This window comes from Salvelinus alpinus, chromosome 4 (assembly GCF_045679555.1).
Source record: "Salvelinus alpinus chromosome 4, SLU_Salpinus.1, whole genome shotgun sequence".
NCBI classification, from domain to species: Eukaryota; Metazoa; Chordata; class Actinopteri; order Salmoniformes; family Salmonidae; genus Salvelinus; species Salvelinus alpinus.
The window spans coordinates 84,819,486-84,834,766 of NC_092089.1; the positions used below are offsets into that span (position 1 = coordinate 84,819,486).

A 15,281-nucleotide genomic window follows, 5' to 3' on the forward strand; every position below is an offset into this window, starting at 1 on the left:
ACCTGACCACTGTGACTGACCCAAACTTAAGGAAAGCTTTGACTTAAACTGCACTTCCAAACCTCCTGCCAAATTTATGACCATATTAGAGACACACATTTCCCTCAGATTACACAGATCCACAAAAAAATTGTTTAAAAAAATCACTTTTTGATGAACTCCCATATCTACTGGGTGAAATACCACAGTGTGCCATCACAGCAGCAAGATGTGTGACCTGTTGCCACAAGAAAAGGTCAACCAGTGAAGAACAAATACCATTATAAATACAACCCATATTTATGTTTATTTATTTTCCCTTTTGTACTTTAACTATTTGCACTGTATATATACATAATATGACATTTGAAATGTCTTTATTCTTTTGGAACTTCTGTGAGAGTAATGTTTACTGCTAAAAAAAATTGTTCTTCACTTTTGTTTATCACCTACTTCACTTGCTTTGGCAATGTTAACATATGTTTCCCATGCCAATAAAGCCCTTGAATTGAACAATTGAATTGAGAGAGAGAGAGAGAGAGAGAGAGAGAGAGAGAGCAATGTGCGTGTGTTGACTATGGCCAGCCATGTCTCTCTCTGACAGGAAAATTAATGTTGTTTAAAGTCCCCTGTGACGCATGAAAAAACAAGCTGTTATCTGTTACGGAAACATGCATCTCTGTGGTGCTTTGATAATTCTTTATCATTTCAGACAACATAGAAGCCATTGAAAGATTTATGACAATGGCATCAATTTGAGACATTGTAAAATGTGAATGCCCTCAAATGCACAGATATTGTTAATTTATGCATTATCAGAGAACATATGTTGTTTTTTCACAGACGTGGTGTTCAGGTGGAAAGAGAACAGGCTATAGGAAGACCGATTGAGTGGGAATAGAAAGGTGAGCATTGAAGATAGGGAGAAGATAGGTGAGGGCATAGTTGTGGTCTGAACATGCCAGCTCTTGTTGAGGTAAGGATGTGGGAGCCAGTAGGTATAGAATGAGATCTGAGCAAGTCCTGGATGTTATCTCTCTACCTGTATTCGTGTGTGTAGCTTAACTTCGCTCTGTCTCTCTACCTCCCTTTCCCTCTCACATTCTGGAGTTTGGTAATCACGGTTATCTCCACTATACTCTAAAGCAGGTTAGCGTTTTTGGTTATGAATCTTGTTCTGGAGGCAGCTCTGCAGAGTTGTCAGTAGCTGGCACAGTCACAAAGTATAACCACACTGCTAACCCAAATGCCTAAACAACATTTTTTTTTCATGAATCTTTACAATATAACCAATTTTGACTTTGCAGCTGACCTATGTAATGGGAAATCGCTTATTTCTGCCTCCAGGACAAGACTCGTGACAATAAACATCAACCTTCTACTCTGTATGCGCTTCACTATCCACGCATAATTGAATACAGTCCAGTTAATTTTAATGCTGCACAAGTTGACATATATGTTAGAAAACATAAGATATGGCGACATCTGGTGGTATGTGGTGACTCCTTTCTCTAATATATCTAATTTAAACAGTGGTGGACGTGGCAATGACGTCAGGATCCGGAAATGACCCGGATTCAAACTTTCAGTCCCGGCTTGGTAAAAACATCGAACGATCTGTGAATTCTTGTGGAATTTTGCTAATAGTAAGTTGAAACTGATCACGTTTATCGAGGGAACCTAGATATATATACACATCTGATTCACGTGGTGATGAGAGAGTTTTCTTTTTTCAAACAAAACATTCAAGCCACGTCTCTAGGGTTAGCTAAAAATCAGCTGTGATGGAGTCGGCTATTTAAAACTAGCTAACGTTAGTTGGTCAACGGTAGCTTGGCATAACTAAATAGCTCAGTATCTAAGAACATTTAAATGACAACAGATATCTAGCTAGCTAGAATTTTATATTTCATCACTGTCAGATAAGCTGTCTGGTAGCATTTCGTTTCAGTTTGTGTTGCCGTGGTAATGATGGCTTTGCTAACATTAGCTTACTTGTTACTAGCTAGACACATAAATGGGGGTGGGGGCTTGATTGCCAAAAAATTGGCCAAGCTCCGATTTGTTGGGGGAACTGAGACAACGTATTGGTAGCTAGTTAGGTAGCCCGGGGCACGACAACCTAGCAAACTGTAATTTTAATTAATTTGGTTATGTTACTCCTATCATATTACAGATACATTGAGAATGCCCGTGTGCATCATTGGACACGGATTGACGCCTTGCAGTTAGGAGTTGACATCAGGAGGTGTAGTGACTGTTTCCACGGAGCACGGACCGGTCTATAGTACACTACCGAGATCTTTCAAACGTCAGACCCTTTCTCCTTGGCGTGCCCAGTGTAGGCTGGTGATATACATTCGGCAGGATGACGTGCAGGGATCGAACCAACGAGTTCCAGTCCGCCTGCAAATCCCTACAGAGCAGACAGGTATGTAGGTATGGGAGAGGCAGTGGCGATTTTAGCATGTAAATCTTGGTGGGGCAAACATTTTTGGGGGGATGCATGCCAGCAAAGCCACAACACTAAACAATACATTTATTGCACTCTAACGGTGACAAACGGTGCCCACAAACTATTCGGGCCTACATAATTAAAAATAAAACATTCACCTTTATTTAACCAGGTAGACCAGTTGAGAACAAGTTCTCATTTACAACTGCGACCTGACCAAGATAAAGCAAAGCAGTGCGAAACAAACAACAACAGAGTTACACATGGGATAAACAAATGTACAGTCAATAACACAATAGAAAAGTCTATATACAGTGTGTGCAAATGAGGTAAGATTAGGGAGGTAAGGCAATAAATAGGCCATAGTGGGGAAGTAATTACAGTATAGCAATTAAACACTGGAGTGATAGATGTGCAGAAGATGAATGTGCAAGTAGAGATAGTGGGGTGCAAAGGAGAAGAAAAAATAACAATATGAGGTAGTTGGATGGGCTATGTACAGGTGCAATGCTCTGTAAGCTGCTCTAACAGCTGATTCTTAAAGTTCGTGAGGGAGATATGAGTCTCCAGCTTAAGTTATTCTTTTTTTTGCAATTCGTTCCAGTCATTGGCAGCAGAGAACTGGAAGGAAAGGTGGCCAAAGGAGGAATTGGCTTTGGGGGTGACCAGTGAAATATACCTGCTGGAGTGCTTGCTCCGGGTGGGTGCTGCTATGGTGACCAGTGAGCTAAGGCGGGGCTTTACCTAGCAAAGATTTATAGATGACCTTGAGCCAGTGGGTTTGGCGACGAATATGAAGCGAAGGCCAGCCAACGAGAGCGTACAGGTCACAGTGGTGGGTAGTATATGGGGCTTTGGTGACAAAACGGATGGCACTGTGATAGACTGCATCCAATTTGCTGAGTAGTGTTGGAGGCTATTTTGTAAATGACATCGCCGAAGTCAAGGATCGATAGAATAGTCAGTTTTACAAGGGTGTGTTTGGCAGCATGAGTGAAGGAGGCTTTATTGCGAAATAGGAAGCCAATTCTAGATTTAATTTTGGATTGGAGATGCTTAATGTGAGTCTGGAAGGAGAGTTTAGTCTAACCAGACACCTAGGTATTTGTAGTTGTCTACATATTCTAAGTCAGAACCGTCCAGAGTAGTGATGCTGGACGGGGGTGCGGGCAGCGATCGTATGAAGAGCATGCATTTAGTTTTACTTGCATTTAAGAGCAGTTGGAGGCCACGGAAGGAGTGTTGTATGGCATTGAAGCTCGTCTGGAGGTTAGTTAACACGGTGTCCAGAGAAGGGCCAGAAGTATACAGAATGGTGTCGTCTGCGTGGAAGTGGATCAGAGAATCACCAGCAGCAAGAGCAACATCATTGATGTATTCAGAGAAAAGAGTTGGCCCGAGAATTGCACCCTGTGGCACCCCCATAGACTGCCAGAGGTCCGGACAACAGGCCCTCCGATTTGACACACTGAACTCTGTCTGAGAAGTAGTTGGTGAACCAGGTGAGGCAGTCATTTGAGAAACCAAGGCTGTTGAGTCTGCCGATAAGAATGTGGTGATTGACAGAGTCGAAAGCCTTGGCCAGGTCAATGAATATGGCTGCACAGTATTGTCTTTTATCAATGGTGGTTATGATATTATTTAGGACCTTGAGCGTGGCTGAGGTGCACCCATGACCAGCTCGGAAACCAGATTGCATAGCGGAGAAGGTACGGTGGGATTCGAAATGGTCGGTGATCTGTTTGTTAACATTGCTTTCGAAGACCTTAGAAAGGCAGGGTAGGATAGATATAGGTCTGTAACAGTTTGGGTCTAGAGTGTCTCCCCCTTTGAAGTGGGGGATGACCGCGGCAGCTTTCCAATGTTTGGGGATCGCAGATGATACGAAAGAGAGGTTGAACAGACTAGTAATAGGGGTTGCAACAATTGCGGCGGATAATTTTAGAACGAGAGGTCCAGATTGTCTAGCCCAGCTGATTTTGTACGCGTCCAGATTTTGCAGCTCTTTCAGAACATCAGCTATCTGGATTTGGGTGAAGGAGAAATGGGGGAGGCTTGGGCAAGTTGCTGTGGGGGGTGCAGGGCTGTTGACCCGGGTAGGGGTAGCCAGGTGGAAAGCATGGCCAGCTGTAGAAAAATGCTTATTGAAATTCTCAATTATTGTGGATTTATCAGTGGTGACAGTGTTTCCTAGCCTCAGTGCAGTGGGCAGCTGGGAGGAGGTGCTCTTATTCTCCATGGACTTTAGTGTTCCAGAACTTTTTGGGAATTTGTGCTACAGGATGCAAATTTCTGTTTGAAAAAACTAGCCTTTGCTTTCCTAACTGCCTGTGTATGTTGGTTCCTAACTTCCCTGAAAAGTTGCATATTGCAGGGGGCTATTCGATGCTAATGCAGAACGCCACAAGATGTTTTTGTGCTGGTCAAGGCCAGTCAGGTCTGGAGATAACCAAGGGCTATATCTGTTCCTTGTTCTAATATTGGGACATAAAGCTGTCCCAACACCTTACCACTGCTACAGTTCATTCAGCCTCATTTACTGCCTTTAAAAAAACATAGCTGATAATGCTGACTTGCTTAAACAAATGTGGTTTCTACTGGCAATTGAGATGTGCAAACTATGGCAATAGGGGACGACAAGCGGATATGAGGCAAGCCATCATTTCGATGAAGACATTAATGAGCGAGAGACGACGGACGTAGTCAATATAACTCTTTGTTCAGCACTTTTGAAATGTACAGCGACAGAATTCAGAACATGGACCGCTCTTACATATAAACAGACAATGAAAGCTCTTACAATATTCGATGATTACATTTCTCTTAAATAGGTTTTTGGCAAACAGGCACACACCGGCTGCGAACGATGTGTTTACAATACCGCGTTGGTGAAAATAGACCAAATTGTTAGGGTGAGGCACATGGGCTACTAACAGCTTACTACAGCTTACTACACAATATACACTTAGTATTACTTTATTAGCTACAGAATACATATCTCTCTGGCATCCTACATAATTTATGAAGCAGCATAAGTCATTTTTGGACTCACGTTGTTGTGATGTGCTTGAACAGAAAAGTGGCGCGGCGGTCCTTCGTGTGCAAATTTTGTCATCAAAGAGAAAGATGCCGGATTTACAATTCCGAGTTGAATGACCGTTCAAAACGTGTTTTTTCCCTGAGTTCCCAGTTGTCTTGAACTCAGTTAGCCACTGATTTCTTCCCAAACCACTCATTGTTGAATTTGCGACTTCCAACTTGTCTAATGTTTATGTGTAATGTTTATGTCCAATGGCCGATGAGAACCGAGACGTTATATCTCTAATTTCTCTTCATATGACAAGGATGGAAAAGGATTTGATTGTTGACTTGATTCATGGTGACGACTGCTAGCTAAGATTTTGAAAGTATGATGTTGACAGTCCAATCAAAGCTACTGTAGATTTAAAGATGTCATTCTATCTGTGGCAAATGACCTTGAGCCTTCTTGGATGGGCACTTATTTTTTCTATTTGTTACTTTTACACCTTTTTCTCACCAATTTCGTGGTATCCAATTGGTAGTTAGTCTTGTCTCATCGCTGCAACTCCCGTACGGACTTGAGAGACAGGCGAAGATCGAGAGCCATACATCCTCCGAAACCCAGTCAAGCCGCACTGCTTTTTGACACAATGCCTGCTTAGCCCGGAAGCCAGCCACACCAACGTGTCGGAGGAAACGCAGTACTCCTGGCGACCGTGTCAGCGTGCATTGCGCCCGGCCCGCCACGAGTTGCTAGAGCGCGATGGGACAAGAACATCCCTGCCGGCCAAACACTCCCCTAACCTGGACGATGCTGGGACAATTGTGCGCCGCCCCAAGGGTCTACTGGTCGTGGCTGGCTGAGACAGAGACTGGACTCGAACCAGGATTTCTAGTGGCACAGCTAGCACTGCGATGCAGTGCCTTAGACCACCGCCACTCGGGAGGCCGGATGGGCACTTCTAATATAACTCTAATCTTAGAATTGGCGATGACGTACTGTTCCATGAGTGACACACTTTTTTTTAACCTAAAAATGCGGGGCTGAAAACAGGTGGGGCTCTGCACTAAATGACGGGTCGCCACTGGGGAGAGGCAAGGGCAGTGATGTTGAAATAGCCATCTGATAAAGGCCGGGGGATACTAAACAACCTGGGAGATAGAGGAACCTATTCATTCCCCCTCTTGTAATCTGTCACAGATGATGTGTCTCTTTTAATCCCTCTTTGTCATTCTTTCTCTCTGCAGAATGGTGTTCAGCACAACAAGCCAGCCCTCAGTGCTCTCAAGCAACGCAGTGACTTCACCCTCATGGCCAAGTGAGTCCCACTGCCAGCCAACTTGCTCACGTTACACAGTTAATCCACTCAGGGGTGTAGTTGGCACCTGTGTCTGATTTGAAGTTTGGTAAATAGCCACTTGTTGCTGTTAGTTTCTCCATGGCGTTTTGATCACATTGTAGATCTGCATGATCTCTTTGGAATGCAGGCTGTTCTTTTCTGTTGTCTTATCATTTTACCGAAGGACATACTTTACATTCTGCGTATGTACATGCGCTAGCAGTTTCTTTTCACCGTATTCATGTTTAGGCCTATCACTGTGATACCAATCTTGTGTTGTTTTGAACCCCTCCAGGAGAATAGGGAAGGACTTGAGTAATACATTTGCTAAACTAGAGAAACTCACTATATGTAAGTATATGTCAATATTTCTGTTTCAATATTTATGTGACAAATAGCTATTTGGAAAAACTCTGCGTTTTTCTATAGTTCTGGATATGTCTGTTTTGACCTTTTCAGTGGCTAAAAGAAGATCTCTATTTGATGACAAGGCAGTGGAGATTGAAGAGTTAACCTACATCATCAAGCAGGTGAGATTTGTTTTTGTTTGAATTGACACCGATACAGGAAAAGCTGTCGGCTGTTTCTCGTTATGAACTATAAATCGCAAACACGATGACCAGTCAGTCAGGTGGAATCTCTATGCAAGTGACAGACCTAGCTGTTTTAGTGGGTGCAGTCTGTGTTACACTGCTGTGCCCTGTTTGACTCCCTCCGCCTGTCTCCCACTATTCCCCTCGCAGGACATTAACAGCCTGAACAAGCAGATAGCCCAGCTGCAGGATCTGATCCGTTCACGTGGAGCGCCAAGTGGCAGACACATCCAGACCCATTCCAACACCATCGTCGTCTCCCTGCAGGTCTGACTTCCAGTGCCTCTCTACTGCATTATGTAACTGATGTGGATGAGTAAAATGATGTAGCCATATGAAACCTGAGGCTTTATAAAATCAACAACTCCTTGTTTTTGTTTTGTTGCAGTCCAAACTGGCGTCTATGTCCAATGACTTCAAGTCGGTTCTAGAAGTAAGAACAGAGGTAAGATTCACTGGAACTTTCTGTCACTGGAACTTTCTGTCATTAAACCTCAAGAATCCTCATAATTGTAGGTTGCCTATATCGTTCTCATTTTCTCTTTCTCTAGAACCTGAAGCAGCAGAAGAACAGGAGAGAACAGTTCTCTCAGCGTCCTGTCTCTTCTCCTCTCCACGCCAACAACTTCAGTAAGAAAACACACCACGTTTACCTCACCTTCAGCCTCTAATTCCTATACCAGATCAAATGTCTCTGTGAATTCCAATCACAGAAGTTTATTTTCTCTTCCTTCTAACTGACTATCGTTTCTCTCCTCTGCCAGAGAGTTCAGTGTTGATGCAGGATGAGTCAAGGAGTATGGGGGCTGAGGTCGCCATCAACATGGACAACCAGTCTAACCCTCTACAGCTCCAGCTCATTGATGAGCAGGTACAAACACTTTATTATCACCTGTATTGTGTGTGTGCGTCATTGTGTTAGTATAATGTTGTTTCTCTGTGGTGCAGGACTCGTACATCCAGAGCCGTGCAGACACCATGCAGAACATTGAGAGCACCATCGTAGAGCTGGGCTCTATCTTCCAGCAGCTGGCTCACATGGTGAAGGAGCAGGAGGAGACAGTACAGAGGTGAGGGAGGGGGAGGAGAGCAGTATGATGGGGAACAAGGTGGATGAGGGAAAGAGGAGTTGAGGGAGAAAGAGATGAGGAGGAGGGGAGAAAGAGATGTGGTGTAGAGGGGAGGAGGAGGGGAGAAACTTTGAGATGCTCGAGCACAGCCCGGTGTGTCTCTCAAGCCCTGTGTGTCTTCCTCTCCCATGTAGGATTGATGCTAACGTGGAGGACACTCAGCTCAACGTGGACATGGCTCACACGGAGATCCTCAAGTACTTCCAGTCTGTGTCCTCCAACCGCTGGCTCATGGTCAAGATCTTCCTCGTCCTCATCGTGTTCTTCATCGTCTTTGTGGTCTTCCTCGCCTGAGCAGGGAGAAATGATAGATAAAGAAGTGGAGGTTGAAGAAGAGGGAGATGGAAAAGTTCATTGTCTTTTGACAGGTTGCGTCACTCCTATGAAACGGTAGTCCCTTGACCAATAGTTCAGACGGAGTCATGCTATCTGACATAAGACAATGGGAAAGGTTGGGCTGAGACGAGGGGTTGCCACAGCAACAGGACAATGGGACAGGTGGAGTGTTATTGAACGGTTTGGGACTTGAGGTCCAGCAGCCCAAGAAATGATAGTAATCTGCTGCCTAAAGCCCTGGAGAGCGTTTCTGGACCCTAGCAGATCTGTTCTGTTCCTACAGACATTGATGAAATACCCCTAATGAAAAGGATATGCTATCGGAACATGCTTTGTATAGTATAAACAGAATACTTGTCATTCTGTTCTTTGTTACTTTAGAGAATAATTCATCTTAAACATTTAATCAAAAATGGCTTATTTAATGGTTTGATTCTGCAAACCTAGTTTTGTTTCTTGGTAGATTTTCTTTTACCCCTCATGTAGCTTATTGTTGATTTGTTGTAAGACAGGGTGTAATCAACTTTCTCTCTGACATGAGGGCCAACACAACAGACTGGAGTTTTCTTGAATTGTAATCATTTCTTTCGATTTTGGTTTTATTAAAGAGAGACTTGAACAATTCTCCCTCACTATCATTCACGCCACGCATGACTGGAAACTATTGTTGGTTTACTTTCCCTTTTTCTTTCAATGTTTCTTATTTGCCAAAAGGGTACTTTCAGTTTCAAAGAAATGTGACAAGACAGCTGTGGTCTAAGCTGTTTTATGACGGTACAGGATTAAAGGTGGTTTAAACTGAAGAGGACATTCCCTTCATAGCCCCAATCATAAACACAATGTGACGAGTCAGACCTGAACAGTTTGTAACAAGTTACTTAATACTGTTATTGCAGATCTAACAGTTTAGATTGCCTGGTTTACCTGCCAGCAAGTCAGCTGGGGTAAGTCTGAATACTGTTGCCAATGTCTGCATCCCAAATGGCACTCTATTTCCTATATAGTACACTACTTTAAACAGAGCCAAAGGGCCCTGGACAAAAGTAGTACACTAAATAGGAAATGGGTTGCTATTTGGGACCCTAATTAACAGGTTGTTATAACAACTGTTATAAACAGGTGACATGTCATTGGTTATGACAGGGTTATGTAGAGCTGAAAGTACGCTAGTGAAGTCTCTTTCTCTACCAAACTTCCCTGCAACTTGTCCGTTTGGACCTCACTACTTTATTGGGGACTGTCCTCTTCATCTCCTCTCATTCTCACTGAGGACAGATGTTTATGTACATGCTATTATTTAATGACCAACCAGAACTTTTTTAATAAGAAAACACTCCTATTTCTTCCCTCTTTTTTTGCTAAATGCCTGGACTTCTACAGTGTGTAAAGTGAAAATACTGCTAATGTATTGGATAGAAGTGCATATTAAAAAAGAACAATGGGGAAGTTGTGCAAAGGACTGTAATTCTTTACTGAGTAAGAGGATTATAGAATATTGATATAATGAATTGTTATAGAGTAACCATGCCAACCAAAGGACTGGAACTAAGCTATGCAGTAGTAATGGCCCCACAGTAATCCACACACAAACTAATTTATTATCAAGGATCTGTTGGAAAATAAGACCTGTATTTTCTAGTTCATTTTACATGCATTTCAAGTGTTAACGCATTCGGAAAATGTAATTCACAATAAAAAAACGAAATAGTGTTGTATATCTGCTGGCTAAGCTTGCAATTCTACTCTTGTATATGTAACTGCATTATGTCTAAACAGTCAGTGGAAATCTGCTGAGGTGTGAGCTGTCCTCATGTTGCATTTCATCTTGACCTTCTTCCCTATCAATCTCTCATCTCCTATTCTCTTTCGCCATCCCTCCCTCCCTCCCGCTCTCTCCCTCAGCCAAGTGCACTCTGTTCGATGGGGGTGATATCAGGCATGCTCATGCTCCTCCCCTTCCTGGCCGCTCTCGCCACGTTTGCTGCTCCCTCCTGCTGCTCCACCTCGTCCTCCTCGTACCAGCTCGACTCCTCCTGCAGGTTGCCACGTGACCCGCCCAGGCCCCCACCCCTGAAGGGAGCGGGGCGGAACTTGGAGCGGAAGGTTACAAAGGAGAGGCTCTTGCTGCGTTGTTTGTCCCAGCCGGCTGACCTCATCCTCATCTCCTCGTTCTCCTCTTCTCCCTCCACACAGTCACGTAGAACCGTGCGGAACAGACGAGCCACCTCGTGAACCTCCGGCTCAATCTCCGTCACCAGATTCCTGAACCTGGGGTAGAGGGCAAAGGTCAAAAATGAGTTTGCGTGATACTGACAAAGGGTTAAGGTGGCACCAAGTTCACTTTGGAGACATCAGAACCTGTTGAGAATGATCATGAATCCATTTCCATGATCTACCTGAGACATTCACGATATGTGTTGTGTACATACACCTCTGACACGGATAAGGTACTAAATCCCACCTAACAATGACAGGGCCACACTGAGACGGTGGCACCCTGGCACACAGGTCCTGCAGTTCTATCAGGTCTCGGGGGGTCAGCTCATAGGGTTGGTGGGTGGGGGCAGTGGCCAGCCAGCTGTAGTCAGCGGAGGAAGAGCTGCGCCGGCGCCGGCCCTCTTTTGTCACCCTTTCCAGGCGGATACGTTCGGTGCGCTTCACCATGGCACCCAGCTCCAGCATCAGGGTGTTGGTGACTAGTTCTTCTGCCGTACGCTGTCCAGGCACTTTCGGCTCCAGAGAAAACACTGCTGACCAGGGGAACATCTAGGGAGGGATAGAATTCAATTCAACTTGATTTATTCCAGATGGGCAATTATTGTGAGAGGAGGAGAGAGGAATCAGCCATGGGGATGGGACCAATACAAGTTATTGAAACTGTTTTTATGCTGCAAGCTCATGCTATTAATTTAAACACACTTAAAGTAAATGTTGTAATGTATCTTAATTGTTCAACTTTTGTTTAATTTTGTTTTTAAATCTTAATAAATGAATTGCTTCATTCGGTAGACAAACACGCCTGGGGATGTTACTTGATTGATAGAACTGTAAATACAGGTAATTAGATTCACTGATTCTTTTCTGCTTTAGGTGACCTTCCTTTTTCACAACACAATGTAAAAGTTAATTTACCTGTAGTCAAACAAAAGCTTGATAGCTTACCTTTTACAAAAGTCAATTATTGAATAGTCTCCTTGTTGGTTAGAAATCCTCTTATCAAGATACAGACAATGCCTTCATTTCACAGTATACTTTTTTTTGTTTCTGTTGTCTTTGTTGTGCAGCTGCTAAAAAGAAAATGTCAAAAACTTTCACTCCTACAAACCACTAACTGACCACCTTGCTACCTCGAAGGTCCGTGGCAGATAGGTATGTGTTCGTTCGTGATTGACAATGAATGTAATCCTGTATTAATATACAGAGTGATTGACAGGTCTTTTACCGGACTAACCTCATAAGCACACCTGGAGGTGTTGCTAGATGTGTCAGTCTGTACATATCCAGTCAGCCAACTAGAGCAGCGTAGCAGCAGGGGGTACCAGCAAGCATCTGTCATCTGTGAATCAAAACAGAGACACTGGACCTAAAATAAACAGTAAAATACGAACAATATCCTCAGTGATGACAATGAGCATTTTCATGGAAGGAGAACATAGGCCTACCATTTCATCACTCATCTGTGGCATTTAGACAGCACTCCAGAATGTTTTTGCTCAGATAATGGGCTAGAATAATGGCTCTGCTTGGATGCTGGTTGGTAAAGGAATGGTGTAGGTTTTGTCAATGATACTTGCATTTGATGAAGTTGAAATTGTAAACTTCAGATAGATTTGTATAGAAATCCTAGACCTATATTAGGCTGAGTGTGACATTGGCAAGGCATTTCTGCTCTTCCTGGAAGACCAAGGCACATACAGTGCGTTCGGAAAGTATTCAGACAAATCCAAATCAAATTTTATTGGTCACATACACATGCTTAGCAGATGGTATTGCGGGTGTAGCGAAATGCTTGTGCTTCTAGCTCCGACAGTGCAGTAATATCTTACAATTTATATCTAACAAATTACACAACATATACCCAATACACACAAATCTAGGTTGGAATGAATTAAGACTATATACATATGGACGAGCGAGGTCAGAGCGGAACGGACTTAGTTCCATTAGAATAGTATAGAATACAGTATATACATATGAGATGAGTAATGCAAGATATGTAAACATTATTAAGTGAATGAGATACCGTAGATTAGTATAGAAAACAGTATATACATATACAGCCTCTAATGGCTGTGTAGCAGTCTGATGGCCTTGAGATAGAAGCTGTTTTTAAGTCTCTCGGTCCCAGCTTTGATGCACCTGTACTGACCTCGCCTTCTGGATGATGCGAGGTGAACAGGCAGTGGCTCGGGTGGTTGATGTCCTTGATTATCTTTTTGGCCTCCCTGTGACATCGGGTGCTGTAGGTGTCCTGGAGGGTGGGTAGTTTGCCCCCGGTAATGCATTGAGCAGACCGCACCATCCTCTGGAGAGCCTTGCGGTTGTGGGCGGTGCAGTTGCCGTACCAGGTAGTGATACAGCCCGACAGAATGTTTCAATTGTGCTTCTGTAAACGTTTGTGAGGGTTTTAGGTGACAAGCCAAATTTCTTTAGCCTCTTGAGGTTCTGTTGCACCTTTCAGAGACTTGTCCTGAAGCCACTCCTGCATTGTCTTGGCTGTGTGCTTATGGTCATTGTCCTTTTGGAAGGTGACCCTTTGCCCCAGTCTGAGGTCCTGAGCACTCTGGAGCAGGTTTTCATCAAGGATCTCTCTGTACTTTGCTCTGTTCATCTTTCCCTCGATCCTGACTAGTCTCCCAGTCCCTGCCGCTGAAAAACATCCTACAGCATGATGCTGCCGCCACCATGCTTCACAGTAGGGATGGTGCAAGGTTTCCTCCAGACGTGACACTTGGCATTCAGACCAAAGAGTTCAATCTTGTTTTCATCAAACCAGATCATCTTGTTTCTCATGGTCTGAGAGTCCTTTAGGTGCCTTTTGATGAACTCCAAGAGAGCTGTCATGTGCCTTTTACTGAGGAGTGGCTTCCGTCTGGCCACTCTACCATAAAGGCCTGATTGGTAGAGTGCTACAGAGATGGTTGTCCTTCTTGAAGTTTCTCCCATATCCACAGAGGAACTCTAGAACTCTGTCAGAGTGACTATCGGGTTCTTGGTCACCTCCCTGACCAAGGTCCTTCTCCCCCGACTGCTCACTTTGGTAGGGTGGCTAGCTCTAGGAAGAGTCTTGGTGGTTCCAAACTTCTTCCATTTATCAATGATGGAGGCCACTGTGTTCTTGGGGACCTTCAATGCTGCAGAAATGTTTAGATCTGTGCCTCGACACCATCCTGTCTCGGAGCTCTACAGACATTATGGGGTATTTGTGTGTAGATTGATGAGGGGGGGAAAATGTTATACATTTTAGAATAAGGCTGTATCTTAACCAAATGTTGAAAAAGGGAAGGGATCTGAACACTTCCAGAATACACTGTATAAGACAACTGTCTCATTAGTGACAGCAATAGTAACATCAACAACTATATTTAGATCATAATCATTGTCCTAATAACTCATACTAATAACGCCGATGCTGTTCCAGGTATCGTCGTCTGGATTTGAGCGTAATCTGAGATTAGGTCTATACATGAGGTAAAGCCGCCTCAATGCTGAGTGAAGTGGAAACCCAGCGGGGTTAGAGAAGTAACCACGTCTTCAGGCTACCCCATATAGACAGAGAGAGAGAAAGAGAAAGAGAGCAAGAGAGAGAGAGAGAAAAAAGAGTGAAAGATAGGGAGAGAGAAATTTGGAGAGAGAAGGAGAGAAAAAGAGGGAGAGAGAAAGAGAGAGAGATGGCTGGTGAGTGAGATTGCTGTAGCCTACTAATGAGAGAGACAGTTGGATGGGTGGGTGGATGTGGGTAGTCACTCAGATGGCTTATAATGGATGACACACTCATGTTATGTAATCTGAACATAAGCGTTATAGTCCGAACATAATACTCCGGGGCATTATAATCATCTTTCAGATGCTTGTGTTTTCATATACAATGTAAAAAACAATGGGTTGTCCTTGACGTTGGCAATGTCGGCAATTTATCAATTTGTATCTGTTTCACAAACTAGTCAGTTGGCCTAATGTGACAATATGGACATAACATGGACAGAATTTGTATCCAGAGAAAAAATTATCTTCCTATTTAAAAAAAAATGATTGTAATTTCTGCAATGATTGATAATGGAATAACTTGTTGTCTCAGGCTAAACAAAAGCTAAAGATCCCCTTTTGAAAAGCTTTCTCTCTTAGATACCTACTGCAGCCCTCATACTTCACATACAACATCCATTCTGCCAGTCACATTCTGTTAAAGGTCCCCAAAGCACACACA

The 15,281-nt window shown here is 43.5% G+C and overlaps 2 protein-coding genes across 2 annotated transcripts; one reads left to right on the forward strand and one right to left on the reverse strand.

The window, feature by feature from the left end:
• Positions 1-1,474: 1,474 nt before the first annotated feature.
• On the forward strand, positions 1,475-10,300 carry LOC139574614 (syntaxin-5-like). The gene is made up of 11 exons (XM_071399351.1): positions 1,475-1,625; positions 2,156-2,410; positions 6,704-6,774; positions 7,091-7,146; positions 7,255-7,325; positions 7,539-7,655; positions 7,777-7,833; positions 7,940-8,018; positions 8,153-8,259; positions 8,337-8,458; positions 8,653-10,300. The coding sequence occupies exons 2-11, from the start codon at positions 2,348-2,350 to the stop codon at positions 8,810-8,812; spliced, it is 903 nt and encodes a 300-aa protein (XP_071255452.1). The 5' UTR covers positions 1,475-1,625; positions 2,156-2,347; the 3' UTR covers positions 8,813-10,300.
• Positions 10,301-10,752: 452 nt separating this feature from the next.
• LOC139574615 (protein RD3) lies at positions 10,753-11,620 on the reverse strand. Its single transcript, XM_071399353.1, has 2 exons — positions 11,316-11,620; positions 10,753-11,122 (listed from the first exon to the last, which is right to left on the reverse strand). The coding sequence occupies exons 1-2, from the start codon at positions 11,618-11,620 to the stop codon at positions 10,753-10,755; spliced, it is 675 nt and encodes a 224-aa protein (XP_071255454.1).
• Between the last annotated feature and the right edge of the window lie 3,661 nt (positions 11,621-15,281).

Coding starts and splice junctions, on each gene's coding strand:
- LOC139574614 (XM_071399351.1), top strand. CDS start 2,348: ATGACGTGCAGGGATCGAACCAACGAGTTCCAGTCCGCCTGCAAATCC. Junction 2,411..6,703: donor AATCCCTACAGAGCAGACAG/GTATGTAGGTAT, acceptor TTCTCTCTGCAG/AATGGTGTTCAGCACAACAA. Junction 6,775..7,090: donor GACTTCACCCTCATGGCCAA/GTGAGTCCCACT, acceptor GAACCCCTCCAG/GAGAATAGGGAAGGACTTGA.
- LOC139574615 (XM_071399353.1), bottom strand. CDS start 11,620: ATGTTCCCCTGGTCAGCAGTGTTTTCTCTGGAGCCGAAAGTGCCTGGA. Junction 11,123..11,315: donor TGTGGCCCTGTCATTGTTAG/GTGGGATTTAGT, acceptor CCTCTACCCCAG/GTTCAGGAATCTGGTGACGG.